The 23,842-nt window shown below is 44.8% G+C and overlaps 1 protein-coding gene across 1 annotated transcript; it reads right to left on the bottom strand.

Moving 5' to 3' along the window:
- Nucleotides 1-852: 852 nt before the first annotated feature.
- Nucleotides 853-2,025, bottom strand: LOC119933141 (coiled-coil domain-containing protein 130-like). The gene has a single exon (XM_038752471.1). The coding sequence runs from the start codon at nucleotides 2,023-2,025 to the stop codon at nucleotides 901-903; it is 1,125 nt and encodes a 374-aa protein (XP_038608399.1). The 3' UTR covers nucleotides 853-900.
- Nucleotides 2,026-23,842: the final 21,817 nt, after the last annotated feature.

The following is a 23,842-nucleotide window of genomic DNA, read 5'->3' as shown; positions in this document are numbered from 1 at the left end:
GGGAGGTTACAAAGTGATCAGGTTGTCCACGTGGGGCTCCCAGTCTTAATCCCCATTTTACAGATGGGGCACAGAGAAGTGAAGTGACTTGCCCAGAGTCACAAAGCTGACAAGTGGCAGAGCCGGGATTTGAACCCCTGACCTCTGACTCCAAAGTCTGTGCTCTTTCCACTGAGCCATGCTGCTTCCCACAAGGACTTGCTCCCTTTATTCACCCCCTCAATCAATCAATCAATCAATCAATTGTATTTATTGAGCACTTACTGTGTGCAGAGCCCTGTACTAAGCACTTGGGAAGTACAAGAAAATATAAAAAAAAAAAGCAGCAGCATTTCTGTTCAGACTGCTTAAACTTAAAGAGATGTTAATGCATTTATCCAGATGTTGTTAAATGAGCAGTTCAGAAATCCAGGGCCTGATCCACTCTGCTTCAGGTTTACATCATTTTTACATCACTTGGGAAGTGATGGCAATTGTTCATTCCTCCTCCTATCCACTCACCACCCCTTGTTTCCCATTCCCACCTAAATTAAATAAATAATATTTTAAAAACATACACCTCAGTCACTTACAGGGGAATTAAGACTGGGACGGGCTGGGGGAGTCCACTTCTGATTCCAGGGCTCTTTGAAGGGTCGGTGGGAGGCAGCCCCGCTCTGGCCTTCTGTTGTTAGGTAAAAATGATTTGGGAAAGAGCAAATGGAACCTACTTCAGGTCTTGAATGCTTCTGTGGTGGTGGAGGGGGAAAGGGGGAGAGGGAAAAGAGTCTCCATGACTGCCCCCAAGGAGAAGCGATCTGAGACCAGCTCGGGCCCTAGCTGGGCGTGAGAGCGACGGTTACTTCTGGAGACCAAACCGGTCCCAAAGAAAAGAGGTTGGCTCCAGCTGGGAAAGATGAATCAGTCACTTTCGGTGTCCGAGTAATCCGCAACTAAGGAAGAGCTGATGCTAGTGGTGCTAGGGGCCGTCTTGGACTCTGTTTCTTGAGGGCACTCTGGGTTCGTTGGGCCACAGAAGCTGTTCTGGACCACTTCCCAAGAGCTCTCTTCTCCCTCACTCGCCCCGAGGGCTTCTAGGACACGGCTGGACAAAAAATCCCCTGCCGGGTTCTCGCACTCCTCCTTGGATTTCTGCAGGATGATGCCCAGGTTGCTCACTCCAAGGGAGAGATTGCTGGTTGAGGGTTTCCTGCCAATGGCCAGCTTCTTCAGGACATCGTTGGCTTTGCTGTCCGACCCAGGCGTTGAGGTTGGAGAGAACCAGGGGCGGCCGGAGATCTCGGTCCGTTTCAGTTTCTGTTTGGCCTCGTAAGAGTCTAGGCTGTGGTACTTGAATAAGGCAGCCAGCTTCCTATCCTCCTCGGGCTCCCGGACCAGGGGGATGCTGAGACTCGCCTTGGTTTGCAGAGCCAGATCCTTCTCTTCATCCTCCTTGATGACTTTTTTTTCTTCCCTAAACTTCCGCCTCAGCATGCTGTTGAGGGCAAAATCATCCTTCCAGGCGCTCTGGGCCTCCTGAATATTTGACAGGGTGGGAACGGCCTTGTGCAGCTTCCCGCGGTCGGCCGTGCCGTGCTCTAGGCGGAACATGGCATCCGTCTCCAACTTCTTCTTCTCCTCTCCCTCCGTGGTTAAGATCTGTTCATTATCCTCCATGTCCCAGCACTCCTCCTTCCGCTGGGCGCCACTCACGATCACGTAGTCACAGTTGGTGGGGTCGCTCTGCATTTTGATATAGTTGATGCAGAGGTGACACTTCATCCGGAACCTGTAGATTGGTGTGGTGTAGTAATTTCCAGCCTTCTTCTTTTCGGCATTGTAACGCACACCCATGCCGATGTGGTTTTTACAGCCATCGCACCAGATGTTGTAGGGCATCTCAAACGGAATGATAAGGACGCCCTGTGAGAGCTTCCGTGCTCTCTCCCGCAGAGGGTGGCTATTCTGGTACCAATTAAGAGAGCCATGCTTGGATGGATCGAAGTCAGGAGGGTAATACTTGTTTACCCCTTTTCTTTCACCCATCTTGATAAAAGTCTAACGCCAAGTAGCTTGAATGCCTCGATCTTCAAACGAAAGGGCCTTCCTACCCTTTTCCCAACCCTGCTTCCTTTCCCTCAGAAGGGGCACTGAGGGGAGGAGTGTGGACGCTATGTTCCTGCTCCAGGCAAGATGCCCAGATGGAAGGGGCTGGACAGTCCGAAGTGGTGCTCTAGAGGTGATGGGCCCATCCGAGGAAAGGTCTTAGAGAAGGGAGGAGGACGGGGACTCCTCGCAAGGGGACGATCCTCAGTCTGCATGGAAAATGGGATCACCAGGAAGGAGGGATGTAACCAAGCTGGGAAAAGTGCCTCAGCTGCGTCCGGTCGCCTCCTGACGTCATCAGTCCACACCCCTCTCAACTCCACAACATTTATGTACCTATCTGTAATTGACTTATTTGTATTGATGTCTGTCTTCCCCCCCCAAAGACTAGGAGCTCATTATGGGCAGGGAATGTCACTGTTGTTGTGTGTACTTTCCCAAGTGCTTAATACAGTGGTCTGCACAGAGCAAGCACTCAATAAATACGATCGACTGACAGTAAGCGTTCAATAAATACCGCTGATTGATTGATTTACCTCAGGAGGCACAAGGTGGAATATGGTATGGCTTTGCTCTTTGTCATCAGCTCTGACACAGATGGGAGGCAGGGCCCGGCCCAGGGCCAGATCCCATTAGGAGGGCTGAAAAGAGGGTAGAAGAGGAGAGGGAGGGGAAGAGGAGCCTGAGGGATATGGGGTGGGGGTGAAGGCCTCTTGGCTCCTGTCTCTCCGGGGCTGCCGTCCATCTGCTTGCCCGGGTATTTGCTCTAATGGAGTGTGCATTGTGTGGCGGGACAGATGACGGATTTCAAGGAACTATTATCTAAACCGAGCATCTGCCCCTGGACCGGCTCGTGTTACAGGGTTCTCCGGAACAGATGTCCGCAACCTGGCTTCCCTCTTTCTTCGGGTAACTGCGGGGGCTCCTCCGGGCAGCCGAGGTTCACGAAATCGTTAGCCTTTGGAAGAACCAAAAGGCAAAACTATCAAATAGCACAAGGTGAATGGGGTGTGAGGGGAGGGGCTGGAGGAAGAAGAAGGAGGGAGAGGGAATGGCTGAGGGAAGGAGGAAGGGAAGAAAAGCCAAAGTGGGGCTCTCTGTACTCTCCTGAGCGCTTTGTATTCATTCATTCATTCATTCATTCAATTGTATTTTATTGAGCGCTGACTGTATGCAGAGTACTGTACTAACTGCTTGGAAAGGACAGTCAGCAATAAAGAGACAATCCCTGCCCACCCTGGGTTTACAGTCTAGAAGAGGGGAGCCAGATATCAAATCAACTGAACAGGCATCAATATAAATAAATAGAACTATAGATATATGCTCATCAAAAAAGTAAACAGGCATCAATATAAATAAATAGAATTGTAGATATATGCACATCAAAAAAGTAAGCAGGCATCCATATAAATATAGAATTATAGATGTATGCACATCAAAAAAGTAAACGGGCATCAATATAAATAAATAGAATAGTAGATATATGTGCATCGAAAAAGTACACAAGCATCAATATAAATAAATAGAATTATAGATATATGCACATCAAAAAAGTAAACAGGCATCAATATAAATAAATAGAATGGTAGATATATACACATCAAAAAAGTAAACAGGCATCAATATAAATAAATAGAATAGTAGATATATACACATATACCTAAGTGCAGTGCTGTGGGGCGGGGACGGGGGAAGAGCAAAGGGAGAAAGTCAAGGTGACGCGGAAGGGAGGGCGCTTAGTACAGTGCTTTGCACACAGTAAGCACTAAATGTATATGATTGAATGAATGAGTGAATCAAATGAAGTATGTCACTTGTCGCAGAATAAACACCGTGGTGGGTAGGCTGGGGGACCAGGGGTTGGGGGGTTTACCTGTTATATGAAATCAGGGTATAAACAGCATTTTTTCAGAAAGCCCCTTCCTCCCCATCCCCCCTTCCTCCCCATCCCCCCTTCCTCCCCATCCCCCTACAGTGCTCTGCACACAGTAAGCGCTCAATAAATACGATTGAATGAATGAATGAATGCCTCCCCATCACAAGCAGTGCAAACTTACGGCAACAGGTTGGATTGAACTATCAATCAGTTATTGAACCCTTCCTATGTCTAGAACCTCTGCATTAAGCACTTGGGAGAGGACAGTATTATAATATTAAAGAGAGGCAGTGTTGCCTAGTGCATAGAACAGGGGCCTGGAACTCAGACAGACCTGCCACTTGTCTGCTGTGGGACCTTGGGCAAGTTGCTTCACTTCTCTGGGCCTCAGATACCTCATCTGTAAAGTGGATATTAAGATTGTGAGCCCCATATGGGACGGGGACTGTGTCCAACCTGATTACTTTGTATCTACAGTGCCTGGCACATAGTAAGCGCTTAACAAATACCAGAAAAAAAAACAACAGGTTGGATTGAACTATCAATCAATGGTAATGGTTGGTACTGGTTGAACACTTACTACATGCAGAGCCTCTGAACTAAGTGAATGGGAGAGTACAATATCTCTTGAATCTATTCCCTTGGGGCACTTGGTATTTTATTTATTTATTTATTTTATTTATTTATTTATTTATTTTATTTGTACATATTTATTCTATTTATTTTATTTTGTTAATATGTTTTGTTTTGTTCTCTGTCTCCCCCTTCTAGACTGTGAGCCCACTATTGGGTAGGGACTGTCTCTATATGTTGCCAACTTGCACTTCCGAGGCATTTAGTAGAGTGCTCTGCACACAGTAAGTGCTCAGTAAATATGATTGAATGAATGAATGAATGAATTTACCCCTCTCATTCATTCATTCATTCAATCGTATTTATTGAGCGCTTACTGTGTGCAGAGCACTCTACTAAACGCCTCGGAAGTACAAGTTGGCAACATATAGAGACAGTCCCTACCCAACAGCGGGCTCACAGTCTAGAAGGGGGAGTCACAGTCTAGAAGGGAACTCAGAGTTTTCCCCACTCTGAGTCATGGCTTTGTAGGGGCGAAAGCGAGACTTGACTCATGGCAGCCTGTGAGGTGGGATGGGATCCAGGAAAGGGGTGGGGTGAGGGGTGGGGGGCAGCGGGGAACTCCAGCAGGGCAAGGGGAACCCCAAAGGCTGGAGTTCACAGTGCCACAGGTAGCCCAATGGCTAACTGACAGCCTGCAGCCCGGTCCTGCTTTGGGGGCCTGTGTCAGGGAGGGGAAACCCAGCCCCCTCAACCTCCCCTCTTGGAGGTCCTGTCAGTCAGTCAATCATCATCATCATCAACCGTATTTATTGAGCGCTTACTATGTGCAGAGCACTGTACTAAGCACTTGGGAAGTACAAATTGGCAACATATAGAGACAGTTCCTACCCAACGGTGGGCTCACAGTCTAAAAGGGGGAGACAGAGAACAAAACCAAACATACTAACAAAATAAAATAAATAGAATAGATATGTACAAGTAAAATAAATAAATAAATAAATAAATAGAGTAATAAATATGTACAAACATATATATATATATACAGGTGCTGTGGGGAAGGGAAGGAGGTAAGATGGGGGATGGAGAGGGGGACGAGGGGGAGAGAGCGACGAGGGGGAGATGCGATGTGGAGTCAATGATGATGATGGCATTTATTAAGCACTTACGATGTGCAAAGCACTGTTCTAAGCGCTGGGAAGGTCACAAGGTGATCAGGTTGTCCCACGGGGGGCTCACAGTCTTTATCCCCATTTTACAGATGAGGGAACTGAGGCACAGAGAAGTTAAGTGACTTGCCCAAAGTCACACAGCTGACAGTTGGCGGAGCCGGGAATTGAACCCATGACCTCTGACTCCAAAGCCCAGGCTCTTTCCCCTGAGCCACGCTGCTTCTCTAACTGAACACTTACTGTTAGCAGAGCACTATCCTAAGCACTTGGGAAAGTATAACACTGCAATAAAAAGAGACAATCCCTGCCCACAGTGAGCTCACAGTCTAGATGTGGCCCAGAGAAGTGACTTGTCCACAGTCCCAAAGCAGATAAGTGGCGGAGCTGGGATTAGAACCCATCACCTTCTGACTCTCAGGCCTGTGCTCTAGCCATTATGCCTTGCTGCTTCCCCAAGAGTCTCTTGCATTGGCTGGGAATTGAACCTGGGTCTCCCACCTGGGAGGCAAGAATTCTACTACGGAACCAAAATTGAAAAATGCAAAGATGAGAGGAAAGATTCCTTTCTAACTATTGCAGGCCACCGTCCTCTTGATATAACCCAGTAGTAGGTTGCCGTTTTATAATCCTCCAAACAGACAGAGACTGTGTCCGATTCCCACCTGAGCCTCCGTGTGGGTAGGGGACATGACTATCGACTCTATTGTATTGTTTTCTCCCAAGCGCTTAGTACAGTGCTCTGCACACAGCAAGCGCTGGATCAATACCATTATTACTATTACTGATTTACTACATAGCTAATTTGTGTTCAGCTTCTGGTGATCCCTCTACCAGACTAGGCCCCCCTTTTCCTCTGCTTCCCCACTACTCCCCATCTCCCCAACCCACCCCTTTACTCCACCCCCAGCCCCCCAGCCTGTAATTCATTAATAATGGCATTTGTTAAGCGCTTACTATGTGCAAAGCACTGTTCTAAGCGCTGGGGGGGATACAAGGTGATCAGGTTGTCCCACATGGGGCTCACAGTCTTCATCCCTATTTTACAGATGAGGGAACTGAGGCTCAGAGAAGTTAAGTGAGTGGGCTCTAGACTGTGAGCCCACTGTTGGGTAGGGACCATCTCTATATGTTGACAAATTGTACTTCCCAAGTGCTCTGACTCTGACTCCCTCTGACTCCCAAGCCTCTCCACTGAGCCACGCTGCTTCTCTTATATATATTTGTGTATATTTGTGTACATATACAAATGTACTCATTTATAATTATAATTACATTTATTTTTATTAATGATGTGTATATAGCTATAATTCTGTTTATTTATAATGATGCTACCGATACCTCTTTACTTGTTTTGATGTCTGTCTCTCCTGTTGTGGGCAGGGATTGGCTCTCTTTGTTGCTGAATTGTACTTCCCAAGCACTTAGTACAGTGCTCTGCACACAGTAGGCACTCAATAAATACTATTGAATGAATGAATGAGTCTTTGTGGACATAAATTGGACTTTGCCAGCATTGGTGTTTGATTTTCATTCCCAGATGTACACCTTCAAGCTGACCATTGCTCTCAGTGGTATTTATTTAGCATTTACCGTGTGCAGAGCACTGTACTAAGGGCTTGGGAGAGTATGAATGGACAGAGTTGGTAGACATAATCCTTGCCCACAAGGAGTTTACAGTGTATGGGGGGAGACAAGTAGTAAAGTAGATTACGGAGAGGAGAAATAGTTTCTTGTCTCTCCTGCCTCTGTCCTCTTGCTCAAACTCTCCCTCGGGATTGTAACTTCCTCAAATCATAGAGACTGTTGCCGTCTGCCTCCATGCGTCCAGCTCAGCAGGGAGACGGGCACACGCAATGGAAGAACACAGGCCAGGCGAGTCTCAAGGTGGACAAGGAGACTATGAAGCAGCATTGAGAGCCAATTAAAAGGATTAACCGCCTCAAGGGCAGAAATGATCGGTGAAGCAATATTGGCAGGAATGGCCAAGGGAGGGGTATGTTGCATAGCATCGGAGAGTGAGGCAAGGTGTGACAAATCAAGGGAGACATTCGAAGAACGCCAGGCTCCTTGGAGCCGATTTCGGATCGTGGACCACCAAAACCCGGGCAATGTGGCATTATAATAATAGGGGGTCACACAGCTATGAGGGTAACGATAATCGCAACGTTGAAGAGAAAGTTGAGTGCGCAGAGCATCAACCTCATTTCCTAATTCTATAAGAGAATGCTGTAGAAGAGAGAGGCGAGCGGTAAAAGTGTTATCTAATTGTAACTGCGTTTGCAGAGCTTCAGAAACATTTCTTGATCATTTCTTAATAAGCCGTCTGCACTTATTAAGTGCCTTCAAGTCATTTCTAATTCATAGCGACTCCACGGATATGCTGTCTCCAGAATGTTCCATCCTCTGCCATGATCCACAAACTTTCTAATGGTTTGACCCAGTTTTCCCCAAATTCAGAGCCTTCCTGAAATCCCACCCCCTTCACCAACAAGCCTTCCGATCTATCAATCATTCAATCGTATATTTTGAATGCTTATCGTGTGCAGAGCACTAATAATAGTAATTATATTTATAAAGCGTTTGCTATGTGCCAGGCACTGTATTAAGAACTGGGGTGGATACAAGTGAAGCAGGTTAGACCCAGTCTCTGTCCCACGTGGGCCTCATAATCTCAATCCCCATTTCCAGATGAGGTAACTGAGGCCCAGAGAAATTCATTCATTCATTCATTCAGTCGTATTTATTGAGCGCTTACTGTGTGCAGAGCACTGTACTAAGCACTTGGGAAGTACAAGCTGGCAACATATAGAGACGGTCCCTACCGAACAGTGGGCTCACAGTTTAGAGGGGGAAGTTGACTCATCTGAGGTCACATAGCAGACAAGTGGGGGAGTCTGGATTAGAACCCATGACCTTCTGACTCCCAAGCCCTTGCACTATCCACTATGATGCCATGCTGCTTCTCTAGGCACTATACTAAGTGCTTTGGAGGGTATAATATAACAAAGTTATATGCTAGAGAAGCAGTGTGGCTCAATGGAAAAGAGCCCTGGCTTTGGAGTCAGAGGTCATGGGTTCAAATCCCGGCTCCGCCACTTGTCAGCTGGGTGACTTTGGGCAAGTCACTTCACTTCTCTGGGCCTCAGTTCCCTCATCTGGAAAATGGGGATTAAGACTGTGAGCCCCACGTGGGACAACCTGGTCACCTTGTAACCTCCCCAGCGCTTAGAACAGTGCATTGCACATAGTAAGCACTTAAAAAATGCCATTATTATTATTATTATTATTATCAAAGTTGGTAGATACGTTCCCTGCCCACAGTGAGTTTACAGTCTAGAGGACTGTTTTATTTCCACTTACCCTTTCCCAGTGCTTATTACATTGCTCCATATTCAGTAAGTGCTTAATAAATATTATTGCCACTACTACGGTTATTAATAATCATAATGGCATTTGTTAAGCACTTACTATGTGCAAAGCACTGTTCTAAGCACTGGGGAGATACCCTCCCACACCTCAGGCAACTTACCAAGAGGGAATGAATACAGCCAATAGCTGATTAACTTGAGAGCCTAAGGGAAGGAGAGGATGTGATATCCTCAGATAATCTCAAAATGTACTTTCAATGCTACTTTCAACTTCCCCCTCTTTCAGATTTTTACCAGAACTCCTAAAGGAGGAAAAAATGGATTCCTCTCCTCAGTCCTGTCCTTACTCCCATTCCCACTTTGGGGGTAGTTCCCATGAGGAGCGCTCAATAAATACAATTGAATGAATGAATGAATGAATGAGTGAGAAGGGAAAGGGAAGTTCAGGAGACAAAAATGCCTTGGACGATTCACACCCCCAAAAAATCAGCTCCAGAATCCAGAATTAGCTATACCCACCCATCCACCTGCAAATAAGCAGCATGGCCAAATGGAAAGCATGTGGGGTTGAGAGTCAGGAGACCTAAATTCTAATTCCAACCTTGGCACCGGCCTTCTGTGTGACCTTGGATTAAGCACTTTGTACAGTGCCCTGCACACAGTAAACTCTCAATAAATTCGATTGAATGAATAAGTCATTTAACTTTTCAGTGTCTCGACTGCCTCAACTGTAAAATGGGGAAAAAAATACCTTTTTTCCCATCTAGGTAGACTGAGAGGTCCATGTGGAACGGGGACTTTGCCTGATTTGATTGTAACTACCCTAGCTCTTAGCAGAGTGCTTGGCACATAGTAAGCTCTTCACAAATACCAAAGTTATTATTTAGGGAGAGACTGAGGTCAGTTATTTCCCATATTAACAGGGAAATGAGTTTAAATTGCAATAAGAGGGAGTTCAGTTGGACAAAAGTAAAAACGACCCTCCTCTTGGAGTGATTAATTAATCAATCAAACAATCAGTCAATCCATGGTATTTATTGAGCACTTATTGTGTGCAGCGCACTATATTAAGCACTTGGGAGAGTACAATACAAAAGAATTAGCAGATAAATTCCCTGCCCATAATGAACTTACAGTCTAGAGGGAGAGACAGACATTAATATGAACAAATAAATAATTTATAAGATATAATTTGAAGATATGTATCTAAGTGCTGTGGGGCTAGGGGTAGGGTGAATATCAAATGTCCAGAGGTCACAGATCCAACTCAGGAGGGAGAGTGAACTGGGGAAAAGAGGACTTAGTAGGGAAGGCCTCTTGGAGGAGATGTGAGAAGCAGCATGGCTCAGGGGAAAGAGCCCGGGCTTGGGGATCAGAGGTCGTGGGTTCAAATTCTGCTCCGCCACTTGTCAGCTGTGTGACATTGGGCAAGTCACTTAACTTATCTGTGCCTCAGGTACCCCATCTGTAAAATGGGGATGAAGATTATAAGCCCCACGTGGGACAACCTGATCATCTTGTGTCCTCCCCAGTGCTTAGAACAGTGCTTTGCACATAGCGCTTAAAAAATGTGCATTTAATAATAATAATAATAATAATGTAGGTATTTGTTAAGCGCTTACTATGTGCAAGGCACTGTTCTAAGCGCTGGGGTAGATACAAGGTAATCAGGTTGTCCCACGTGGGACTCACAGTCTTCATCCCCATTTTATGGATGAGGGAACTGAGGCCCAGAGAATTTAGCTTTAATTTTATCTGTTCTGATGACTTGACACCTGTCTACGTTTCGTTTTGTTGTCCGTCTCCCCCTACTAGACTGAGAGCCGTCTCTATATGTTACCAACTTGTACTTCCCAAGCGCTTAGTACAGTGCTCTGCACACAGTAAGCACTCAATAAATATGATTGAATGAATGAACGAATGAACAAATACCAAATTATTATTATTATTAATCATGCCTTGAAGGTGGAGAGAGTGGTGGCTTGGAGTATTTAGAAGAGGAGGAATTTCCAGGCTATGGGAAGGTCGTGAGAAAGGGGTCGGTGGCCTGGTAGATGAAATTGGGGCACAGTGAGTAAGTTGGCACTAGAGAAGCAGAGTCTGGAATAGGAGATCCGTGAGTTGAGGGAGGATGGGGTAAGCTGATTGCTTTATAGCAGATGGTAAAGAGTTTCTGTTTGGTGCGGCGGCGGAGTGATGAAATCAAGGGCATTTATAATGAGCACTTATTATGTGCTCTATCAATCAATCGAAAGTATTTATTGAGCACTTCCCAGGTACAGAGCACGGTACTAAGCGCTTGGGAGAGTACAGTACAACTGAATTAGCAGTCACATTCCCTCCCATAACGAGTTTACAGCGACCTTACAGACCAGAGAAACCTTTGTAACTGATTAGTGAGGCAGGCTGGTGAGGACTCCATTCCTAGGGATCTGTAAAAAAAGACGTTTTTTCTTCTGAGAAAAAAAGACACTTCTCAGACCTGAACAGCTTCATCATTCTCCCACCCGAAGGCAGCAGGATGGACCGGGTGTCCTTTCAAGGCCTTTTCATGTATCTGACTACGTATATTTAAGGGAAGCCCTTTGATACTCACTCCCAGCCCCACGGCACTTAAATAAATATCCCTATATTCTGCTACTTCCCTTATCCGTAACTTTATTTTAATTTTATTATTATGGCATTTTTTAAGTGCTGACGGTGCTGACTAGGAGAAGCAGCGTGGCTCAGTGGAAAGAGCCCGGGCTTTGGAGTCAGAGGTCATGGGTTCAAATCCCGGCTCCGCCAACTGTCAGCTGTGTGACTTTAGCCCGTGTGAGCCCGTTGTTGGGTAGGGACCGTCTCTATACGTTAGCAACTTGTACTTCCCAAGCGCTTACTACAGTGCTCTGCACACAGTAAGCGCTCAATAAATACGATTGAATGAATGAATCATCATCATCAATCGTATTTATTGAGCGCTTACTGTGTCCTTACTGTGTGCAGAGCACTGTACTCGGAACAATGACTGAAAATCACCACTTCTCTGTGCCTCAGTTCCCTCATCTGTAAAATGGGGATTAAAACTGCGAGCCCCCCGTAGGACAACCTGATCACCACGTAAACTCCCCAGCGCTTAGAACAGTGCTTTGCACATAGTGAGCGCTTAACAAATATTATTATTATTATTATTATTATTATTAATAATAATAATAATAAACATCAAACCCAACCCCATCAGGTTCTTCAAACAGTGGCTGGTGGGAGGTAGGGGTGGAGAAGCAGTGTGGCTTAGTGGCTAGAGCCTGGCCCTGGGAGTCAGAAGGACCTGGGTTCCAATCCTGACTCTGCCACGTGTCTGTTGTGTGGCCTTGGGCAAATCACTTCACTTCTGCGCCTCAGCTCCCACATCTGTAAAATGGGGATTAAGAGAGTGAGCCCATTGTGGGAACAGAGACTGTGTTTAGTCTGATTAACCTGTATCTATCCCAGTGCTTAGAACAGTGCTTGGCACATAGTATGTGCTTTGTTCATTCATTCACTCACTCATTCATTCATTCAATTGTATTTATTGAGTGCTTACTGTGTGCAGAGCACTGTACTAAGCTCTTGGAAAGTACAATACAGCAATACAGACAATCCCTGACCACAATGGGCTTACAGTCTAGAAGGGAGGAGACATATCAAGACAAGTAAACAGGCATCAATATGCTTAATAAGTACTTTTATCATTATTATTACTACTACTACTACTACTAATAATAATAATAAACACTGTTTTAAGCACTGGGATAGAAAATATCAGTGGTAAACCACTTCTGTATTTTTACCAAGAAAACTCTACGAATCCACTACCAGAACACTTTACAGGTGGAGGTGGGGTGTTCTGGGAAAGATGTGTCCATGCAGTCGCTATGGATCGGAGCCCCCTCCTTCCTCTCCCCCTCTTCCATTACCCCCGCCTTACCTCCTTCCCTTCCCCACAGCACCTGCATATATGCTTGTATGCATTTATTACTCTATTTATTTATTTTATTTGTACATATTTATTCTATTTATTTTATTTTGTTAATATGTTTTGTTTTGTTCTCCGTCTCCCCCTTCTAGACTATGAGCCCACTGTTGGGTAGGGACCATCTCTATGTGGTGCCAACCTGGACTTCCCAAGCGCTTAGTACAGCGCTCTGCACACAGTAAGCACTTAATAAATTTGATTGAATGAATTGGAGACGACTCAACAGCCTAAGACAAGACAGTGATTTGATGATGAAGTTTGCCCCTGCACTTAGAGAGGTCTGATCTGATCGAAATCTGATCTAATCTGACTGTGAGCCCACTGTTGGGTAGGGACTGTCTCTATGTGTTGCCGACTTGTACTTCCCAAGTGCTTAATACAGTGCTCTGCACACAGTAAGTGCTCAATAAATATGATTGATTGATTGATTGATTGATTGATCGAAAATGGTCACCATGATGTTCAGGGAGGGATGGAGAATTGGGAGCTGGGTTGTGCCAGAGTCCCAGAGGGAACGATGACCACAGTGCAGCCATCACTTTCCACTCCAAAGTTTGCTCCTCCAAGATGGCCCTGTGGATGGTAATCGGGGCATTTATTAAACTCTTATTAGGTGTCAAGGAATGTGCTAAATACTGGGGTAGATAAGAGATAATCAAACATGGCCCTGCTCCAAGAGTGAGAGTAGGCATCCTACCCCCATTTGAGACTGTGAGCCCACTGTTGGGTAGGGACCGTCTCTATATGTTGCCAACTTGGACTTCCCAAGAGCTTAGTGCAGTGCTCTGCACACAGTAAGCGCTGAAGAAATACGATTGAATGAAAGAATGAATTTTGCATGGGAGGAAACTGAGGCACAGAGCAGCCAAATTACTTACCCAAGGTCTCAGAGCTGAGATTAGAACCTGAGTCTTCTGATTCCTAGTCAATCAATTAATCAATCGAGCGATCATATTTATGATAATCGGGGCATTTATTAAACTCTTATTAGTTGTCAAGGAATGTGCTAAATACTGGGGTAGATAGGAGATAATCAGATCAAACATGGCCCTGCTCCAAGAGTGAGAGTAGGTATCCTATCCCCATTTTGCATGGGAGGAAACTGAGGCACAGAGTAGCCAAATTACTCACCCAAGGTCTCAGAGCTGAGATTAGAACCTGAGTCCTCTGATTCCTAGTCAATCAATTAATCAATCGAGCGATCATATTTATGATAATCGGGGCATTTATTAAACTCTTATTAGGTGTCAAGGAATGTGCTAAGTACTGGGGTAGATAGGAGATAATCAGATCAAACATGGCCCTGCTCCAAGAGTGAGATTAGGCATCCTATCCCCATTTTGCATGAGAGGAAACTGAGGCACAGAGCAGCCAAATTACTTACCCAAAGTCTCAGAGCTGAGATTAGAACCTGAGTCTTCTGATTCCTAGTCAATCAATTAATCAATCGAGCGATCATATTTATTAAGTGCTTCATTCATTCATTCATTCAATCATATTTATTGGGCACTTACTGTGTGCAGAGCACTGTACTAAGCTCTTGGGAAGTACAAGTTGGCAACATATAGAGACGGTCCCTACCCAACAATGGGCTCATAGTCTAGAAGGGGGAGACAAACAACAAAACGAGTGCTGTCCTAAGGCTGGGGAGAGTACAGTATAACAGAGTTAGAAGACACATTCCTTGCCCACAGCAAGCTTACAGTCTAGAGGAAGAGAAAGACCAGACAGTCTCTTGCTTTTTTTTTTAAATTGTATTTGTTAAACACATACTACGTACCACGACTTGTCAGCTGTGTGACTTTGGTCAAAGTGTTTCAGTTCCCTCATCTGTAAAATGGGGATTAAGACTGTGAGCCCCACGTGGGACAACTTTGATTACCTTGTATCCCCCCCCAGCGCTTAGAACAGTGCTTGGCACATAGTAAGCGCTTAACAAATACCAACATTATTATTATTATTATTACCAGGCACTGTTCTAAGCACTTGGGAAGGTACAAGATAATCAGGTTGCATTCAGTCCACATCCCTCATGAGGCTCACAGTCTTAATCCTCACTTTCTAGAGGAGGTAAATGAGACACATAAAAGTGAAGTGACTTGTCCAAGGCAACACAGCCGCAAGTGGTGGAGCTGGGATTATATCCCAGGTCCTTTGACTCTCAGGCCTGTGCTCTTTCCACTAGGCCATGCCCTTCCCTTCAAAGTGGTTTTATGAATTTGCAGGCAATATAGCTCTTACGGGCGAAAGAGTCTCACTGTATGTGCGTAAATCAGATTTTCTTAAGAACCTAATTCAGAGAGGGATGGTGTGGGTTAGGAAAAAGCTGAGGCATCTGCAGTGCTTTACCAGAAAAACTAACAGGGTCAGGGGTGCCTACGTGAAGTGACGGATGTCCCGGAGTCCTTTGCTGGTCACTGGAAATGCTCTCCCCTCCATTCTGCACCACATTATGGGATAGCTGAAGGTTTCCACTCCTTCCTGCTATATTTGCATCTGGTCATTCAGGACATTTTGGAAGAGGAACCTACCGGGGGCCAAAACCAAAGCTTCTCCCTCAATGTTCAATGAAGGAGAATGATTATTAAGGGTCCGTGCTGCTGAAAATCAGTATCTGGAAGCAATGGGCTCTCCTATTTTGCTGAAAGCCACCACAGATTTATCCTTCTGGAAACCCCGTGCTGGCCCGTATAACTGTCCGAACAACGTTATATCTGTAATTTATGTATTTATGTAATTTGTTTATATTAATGGCCCCTTCAAGGCTGCAAGATCACTCTGGGCAGGGACTGTGTCTGTTTATTATTCTACTTTGTACAGTGCTTTGGGCACAATAAGCACTCAATAAATACGATTGAATGAATGAATGAACAACCAGCTCACTCCTTGTTGCCCCTTGTAGACTACAAGCTCCTAGTTCACAGAGGTTGTATCTAGCAACTGTTTTTTTTTTCATGGTATTTGTTAAGTGCTTACTATATGCCAGAAATTGTACTGAGCACCAGGGTAGATACAAGCTAATCAGGAGGGACACAGGCCATGTTCCACATGGGGCTCACAGTCTTAATCCCCATTTTACAGATGCGCTAACTAAGGCACAGGAAAGTGAAGTGACTTACCCAAGTCCCACAGCAGACAAATGACAGAGCCAGAATTAGAATCCAGATCCTTCTGACTCCCAAGCCAATAGGCCAATAGCCAATAGGCCACACTGCTTCTCAGTGGTATTGTACTTTTCCAAGAAGTGAGTACAATCAATCAATCAATCAATTAATCGTATTTTTTGAGCACTTACTGTGTGCAGAGCACTGTACTAAGCGCTTGGGAAGTACAAGTTGGCAACATATGGAGACAGTCCCTACCCAACAGTGGGCTCACAGTCTAAAAGGGGGAGACAGAGAACAAAACCAAACATACTAACAAAATAAAATAAATAGAATAGATATGTACAAGCAAAATAAATAAATAAATAAATAGAGTAATAGATATGTACAAACATATATACATATATCATATATACAGATATATACTCATATATATATGAGTACAGTGGTCCTCAGCCAGTAAGCGCTCAGTAAATTATTATTATTATTATATTTGTTAAGTGCTTACTAGGTGTCAATCACTGTTCTAAGCACTGGGGTAGATACAAGGCAATCAGGTTGTCCCACGTGGGGCTCACAGTCTCAATCCCCATTGTACAGATGAGGTAACTGAGGCACAGAGAAGTTGAGTGACTTGCCCGAGGTCACACAGCAGACAAGTGGCGGAGCCGGGATTAGACCCCACGTCTTCTGACTCCCAAGCCTGGGCTCTTTCTGCTAAGCCACACTGCTCCTCAAATACCACTGATTGATCGATTGACCCCCCTCCCCTAGTCTTCTAGGTAGAAAGAGTAATCCCCGTAAGCAGGCTTTGTCACTCGAGCCTCTGAGTTTTGAAGGTTGAGCACAGTTCATCATTCATTCCTTCATTCAAATGTGTTTATTGAGCACTTACTGTGTGCAAAGCACTGTACTAAGCCCTGAGATAGTACAATATAACAACCAACAGACCCATTCCCATACCACAACAGTCTAGAGGGGGAGACAGACATTAATATAAGTGAATAAATAAATAGCTAAGCAAATAAATAAATAAATTACAGCCACATACAGCCCTGCAGAGACAACGAACAAGTGTGCAAGAATCCACGGGTTCACACCCCGACATTCAGACCCACCATCTGTGCTTGGGCTGCCTCCGGACAAACTTCCTTTGTTTTGTCAACACCAAAATATCACGGGCATTTAGTCTCAGCTCAGATCTATTTGTTTTGGCAATAACCTACCCCCCCACCCCGGTCCCCCTCCTCCATTCCAGTAAACTAGAATAACCTCTTCAGCCGAGAAGCCAAACAGGATTTGTACCCGCTTCCCTCGTTTCCATTTTTGTGGTTAAAGGGGCAACAAGGTTTTCATTCAGATTGGGTCCCGGCCTTCTCGGAATGGAGAGGAGCGAGATTTACGGAAGCATTCTTGACATCACCGTCACCAAGAGCGTTCATTAAACGCACGCCCGTGTGCGGAGTTAAAGGGTAGGGAAGGTGTCTGTTTATGGTTATATTGTATTCTCCCAAGCATTTAGTACAGTGCTCTGCACACAGTAAGAGCTCAATAAATACGATTGAATGAATAAACGGTCAGGGCTGTTGGCCCCAGAAGGTTTTCCCATGAGGCAGAGGTCAGGAAAGAGCAAATCGGGCTTGGATACCACATGCTGGCCTTCATCTTACTCTGCTCTGCATGCAGTAAGCACCTGTTAAATATGCTTGAATAAATCTTTCCCTCTCAGAACCAACTTGGCTTCACCACTTGTCTGCTTGTCCTGGCTTTACCCCTTGTCTTCTGTGTGACCTTGAGCAAGTCACTTAACTTCTCTGTACCTCAGTTATCTGTAAAATGGGGATTAAGACTGTGAGCACCACGTGGGACAACCTGATTACTTTGTATCTAACCCAGTGCTTTGAACAGTGCACAGCACATAGTAAGCGCTCAACAAATACCATTAAAAATAAAGAAAGAAGGACACAGGAGCTGCATTGGTCATTGGGAAAATCTGCCTCCCTCTTTAGACTGTAAACTCACTGTGGGCAGAGAATGTGTCCTTTATATTGTCTATTGTACTGTCCCAAGCACTTAATATAGTGTCCTGCACATAGTAAGCGCTCAATAAATATGACTGACTGTGAGACTGATAATAAGAATAATTATGGCATTTGTTAAACACTTACTTTGTGCCAGGCCCTCTACTACGCACTGGGGCGGGTACAAGCAAATTGGGTTGGACACAGTCCCTGTCCCAAGTGGGGCTCACAGCCTCTATCCCCGTTTTTACAGATGAGGTAACTGAGGGTCAGAGAAGTGAAGTGACTTGCACAAGATCACACAGCAGACAAGTGGCGGAGCCAGGATTAGAACCCATGACCTTCTGACTCTCAGGACGGTGGCTCTATCCATTATGCCATGCTACTTCTCTGAAAGAACGGAGACCTGGGGACACTATGAAGAGTATGCAGTATGAAGGGTAAGCAATGTGGCTCAGTGGAAAGAGCGTGAGCTTTAGGGTCAGGGGTCATGGGTTCGAATCCCAGCTCTGCCAATTGTCAGCTGGGAGACTTTGGGCAAGTCACTTAACTTCTCTGTGCCTCAGTTCCCTTATCTGGAAAATGGGGATTAAGACTGTGAGCCCCCCATGGGACAACCTGATCTCCTTGTAACCTCCTCAGCGCTTAGAACAGTGCTTTGCACATAGTAAGTGCATAATAAATGCCATTATTATTATTATTATTGTTACTGGCTACAAGGCAAAGACATAAAGGAAACACTAGGGAGAATTAGCCAGAGGAGGGGCTGAAATTTGGAGAGGAGTTCACATGGCCTGTCTTTTCCACCGAGGTCTTCAAATGTTGCTGGAGGCGAAAGGCAAGCAGTGATCATATGCTTAGTACAGTGCTCTGCACACAGTAAGCGCTCAATAAATATGATTTAATGAATAAATTAGTGCGTGGGTTCATAGAGCACAGGAACAAAACCTCTGCATCAGATAGGAGGAAGACAGTAGAGTCTTTCAGAAGGAGATAATGTCATGTCAGGACGACTTCTGAAAGCCGTTCATAAAACCGCCGGGGACATCTCCTTGGGATATTTATGATAAAGGAAGTAATAAAAACTCCTGGACTTAGATTGGCACTAGGTGCAATGGAGCGTAAGGTAGTTGTCTGGCCACCGGCAAATTTCTCAGCGAGTGCTCTCTCATCACACCCATGATTAAAAAATGCCAATTGGATTACTTTGCCACAAAGTGGTTGGGAAAGAGAATACTCTAAAGCTGGTGCAGAGCTGTCTTAGACCAGGCTTGCCGTGGTTCATCTAAGCTTACCAAGCTTGATGGTTGAACTGGCAAGTTAGTTTTGGAAGTGTTATTATTATTATTATTAATACTGTGTTCATTCATTTGATTGTATTTATTGAGCACTTACTGTGTGCAGAACACTGTACTGTTTAGGCGGTATTTGTTAAGCATTTACTATATGCTACGCACTGTACTAAGCGCTAGGGTAAGCAAATTGGGTTGGTTAGTCTCTGTCCCACATGGGGCTCACAGCCTCAATCCCCATTTTGCAGATGAGGTAACTGAGGCCCGGAGAGGTGAAATGACTTGCCCAAGGTCCCACAGCAGATGAGTGGCAAAGCCGTAATTAGAACCCATAACCTTCTAACTCCCTGGACAGTGTTCCATCCACTACACCATGCTGCTTACCATATAGTTAAGCACAAACTATGCGCCAAGCACTGTACTAAGCACAGTGCCCGTCCCATGTGGAACTCCCAGTTTAAGAGGGAAGAATGCTGAAGTGGGAGGGAGATTAAAGGAGTTTTTGTTCTTCATTGGGATATTTATAAAGTGAAAGGGGAGAGGAGTTGTCCATCTCCATTGGTCCTTCTTTTGGAGATACTGTAAAGGTGAATCAACTGAACGCATAAGTGAGATTTTGAGTGCTGTGCTTTTCTCTCCTTTTCTTTCCTGTGAAATTTGTCCAGAAAGGGAAGTAATAAAAACTGCATATAAGAAAATGAGAAACTGCAGTTTCAGAATACCAAGGGGAGAGAAAGAGTCACATGGAGCAGTGTTAGAGCAAAGAATAATCGTCAAAAAGCAGCATGGCTCCGTGGAAAGAGCCCGGGCTTTGGAGTCAGAGGTCATAGGTTCAAATTCCGGCTCCGCCACTTGTCAGTTGTGTGACTTTGGTCAAGTCACTTCACTTCTCTGGGCCTCAGTTCTCTCATCTGTAAAATGGGGATGAAGACTGTGAGCCCCCCATGGGACAACCTGATCACCTTGTAACCTCCCCAATGCTTAGAACAGTGCTTTGCACACATTAAGTGCTTAATAAATGCCATTATTATTATTATTATCATCATCATCATCATGAGCAGCAGCATCTTTCATCATCATCATCAACATCATAGCAACAACATTTGTGCTGGACTTACTATGTGCCAAATACTGTGCTGCATACTGGGGAAGAGACAGAATAATCAGATCTGGCACAGTCCCTGTCCCGTAATCTTTGAGGAATTGCATTTTTTGTGGATTTTCAGTTCTGTCTTTCAGAAAACATTTCCTTGATTGTGAAGAAGAGCATACTTCTTGCTTATGCAAGAAGCCTATGGCATGTAATCTTCTTATCTCCTGCCTTGAGAGACCTTTGCATAGGAAATGTTTGTTATGGCCAGTTGTATTCTCTGTCAACTCCAGCATTTATGAATTATGAGTTTATGAATACACTTCACAGTACTCTTGGATAAATGAGTTTCTGCCTGTAATATCCTTGAGGACAGGGTTCACCTCTCTTGACTTTCTTGTGCTCTCCCAAGCATCCTGGCCTAATGGAAAGAGTTCGGGACTCATTATCATTACTGTGTTTGTTCATTCATTCATTCGATTGTATTTATTGAGCACGTACTATCAGGAGACCTGGGTTAGAATCCCAGCTCTGTCAATTGTCAGCTGTGTGACCTTGGGCAAGTCATCTAACTTCTCAGTGCCTCAATTTCCTCATCTGTAAAATGAGTATTAAAAATTCTGTTCTCTCTTCCCCTTAAGTGGGACAAGAACTCCTTCTTATCTGATTGTACTTTGTCTACCAGAGTGCTTGGCACATTGTTAGTGCTTAACAAATGCTGCAATTATTATTATGAGGAACTAAGCAAGTGCTCAATAAATACTATGGATTGATATAATAATAATGATAATGGTATTTGTGAAGTGCTTACTATGTGCAAAGCACTGTTCTAAGTGCTGGGGGCGGGGGAATACAAGCAGCATGGCTCAGTGGAAAGAGCCCGGGCTTGGGAGTCAGAGGTCATGGGTTCTAATCCCAGCTCTGCCACGTGTCTGCTGTGTGACTTTGGGCAAGTCACTTCACTTCTTTGGGCCTTAGTTACCTCATCTGTAAAATGGGGATGAAGATCTGTAAAATGGGGATGAAGAGACTGTGAGCCCCACGTGGGACAACCTGATCACCTTGTATCCCCCCAGCACTTAGAACAGTGCTTTGCACATAGTAAGTACTTAACAAATGCCATTATTATTATTATTACAATACAAGGTGATCAGGTTGTCCCACTAACAGTCTTCATCCCCATTTTCCAGATGAGGAAACTGAGGCCCAGAGAAGCAAAGTGACTTGCCCAAAGTCACACAACTGACAAGTGGCAGAGCCGGGATTAGAACCCATGACCTCCGACTCCCAAGCCCGGGCTCTTTCCATTCAGCCACGCTGCTTCTGATATGTGTGTTGGGTTATTTCTTTGGAACAAGCTGACTGGGAATATTTTTAAGCTCGTCTCCCCCACTAAAGTGTAAGCTCTTTGTGGGCAGGGAACATGCCACTTTCTTATTCTCTACTTTCAAGTGCCTGGTACAGTATGCTGAACAGAGTGGGCACTTATTAATGCTACTACTATTACTAGCAGCGTGGCTTAGTGGAAAGAGCATGGACTTGGGAGCCAGGGGTCGTGGGTTCTAATCCTGGCTCTGCCACTTATCAGTTGTGTGATTTTGCACATGTCACTTCACTTCTCTGGGCCTCAGTTACCTCATCTGGAAATTGGGGATTAAAACTGTAAGCCCCATGTGGGATAACGTGATTACCTTGTATCAACCCTAGTGCTTAGAACAGTCCTTTGCACTAGTAAGCGCTTAACAAATATCATAATTATTATTACTACTACTCCAACTCCTACTGCTGATACTGCTTATTCTGCTATTACTGCTACTATCATTCAACCTACTTATTCAGTAGGTCACCAAATCCTGTCAGCCCACCTTCACAACACTGCTAAAATCCACCCTTTCCTCTCCATCCAAACTGCCACCACGGAATACAGTCACTCATCCTGTGAGCCCACTGTGGCGTAGGGACCGTCTCTATACGTTGCCAACTTGTACTTCCCAAGTGCTTAGTACAGAGCTGTGCAAACAGTAAGCGCTCAATAAATACTATTGAATGAATGAATGAATGAATACAATCACTCATCCTGGATTACTGCTTCAGCTCCTTGCTGACCTCCCAGCTTCCTGTCTCTCCCCACTCCAGTCCATACTTCACCCTGCTGCCTGGGTCATTTTTCTCCAGAAACATTCTAGTCATGTCATCCCGCTCCTCAAAAAACTGCAGTGGTTGCCCATCCACCTCCATATCAAACAAAAACTCCTCACCTTTGGCTTTTAAGCTCTTCATCACCTTGTCCCCTCCTACCTCACCTGGTTTCTCTCTTTCTATAACCCAGCCTGCACACTTTGCTCCTCTGGTGCTAACCTTCCTACTGGGCCCCACCTCACCTGTCTCGCCGCCGACTTCTAGTCACCTCCTGCCTCTGGCCTGGAAAGCCCTCCCTCTTCAAATCTTACAAACAATGACTCTCCCCCCTTCAAAACCTTACTGAAGGCACACCACCTCCAAGAGGCCTTCCCAGACTAAGCCCCACTTTTCCTCATCTCCCACTCCCTTCTGCGTCACCCTGACTAGCTCCCTTTTTTCTACCCCCCAACTCCAAAGCATTTGTGTACCTATCTGTAATTTTATTTAATTGTATTGTCTGTCTTCCCCTACCTCTAGACTGTAAGCTTGTTGTGGGAAGGGAATGTGCCTTCCCTTGTACTTTCACAAGTGCTTAGTTTAGCTCTGCACCCAGTAAATGCTCAATAAATACAATTGAATGAATGAATACTACTGCTGTTACTACTACTACTACTTTTATTCATTCATTCATTCAATCGCTGCTGCTTCTTCAACTATGATCATTACTACTACTAATAATAATAACAATGGCATTTGTTAAGCATGTACTACGTGCCAAGCACTGTTCTAAGCACTAGGGTATTCATTCATTCAATCGTATTTATTGAGCGCTTACTCTGTGCAGAGCACTGTACTAAGTGCTTGGGAAGTACAGGTCGGCAACATATAGAGGTGGTCCCTACCCAACAACGGGCTCACAGTCTAGAAGGGGGAGACGGACAACAAAATAAAAAACATGTAGACAGGTGTCAAAACCATCAGAATAAATAAAATTATAGCTATATGCACATCATTAACAAAATAGAGTAGTAAATATGTACAAGTAAAATAAATGGAGTAATAATTCTGTACAAACCAAATGCTGTGGGGAGGGGAAGGAGGTGGGGTTGGGGGGGGATGGAGAGGAAGAGAGGGAAAAGAGGGCTC

This window comes from Tachyglossus aculeatus, chromosome 1 (assembly GCF_015852505.1).
Source record: "Tachyglossus aculeatus isolate mTacAcu1 chromosome 1, mTacAcu1.pri, whole genome shotgun sequence".
Lineage (NCBI taxonomy): Eukaryota > Metazoa > Chordata > Mammalia > Monotremata > Tachyglossidae > Tachyglossus > Tachyglossus aculeatus.
The sequence above is the reverse complement of the archived record's forward strand: the minus strand, read 5'-3'. Positions and strand labels throughout refer to the sequence as shown.

Excerpts from the sequence above, each read along its gene's own strand:
- LOC119933141 (XM_038752471.1), bottom strand. The coding sequence starts at position 2,025 with ATGGGTGAAAGAAAAGGGGTAAACAAGTATTACCCTCCTGACTTCGAT.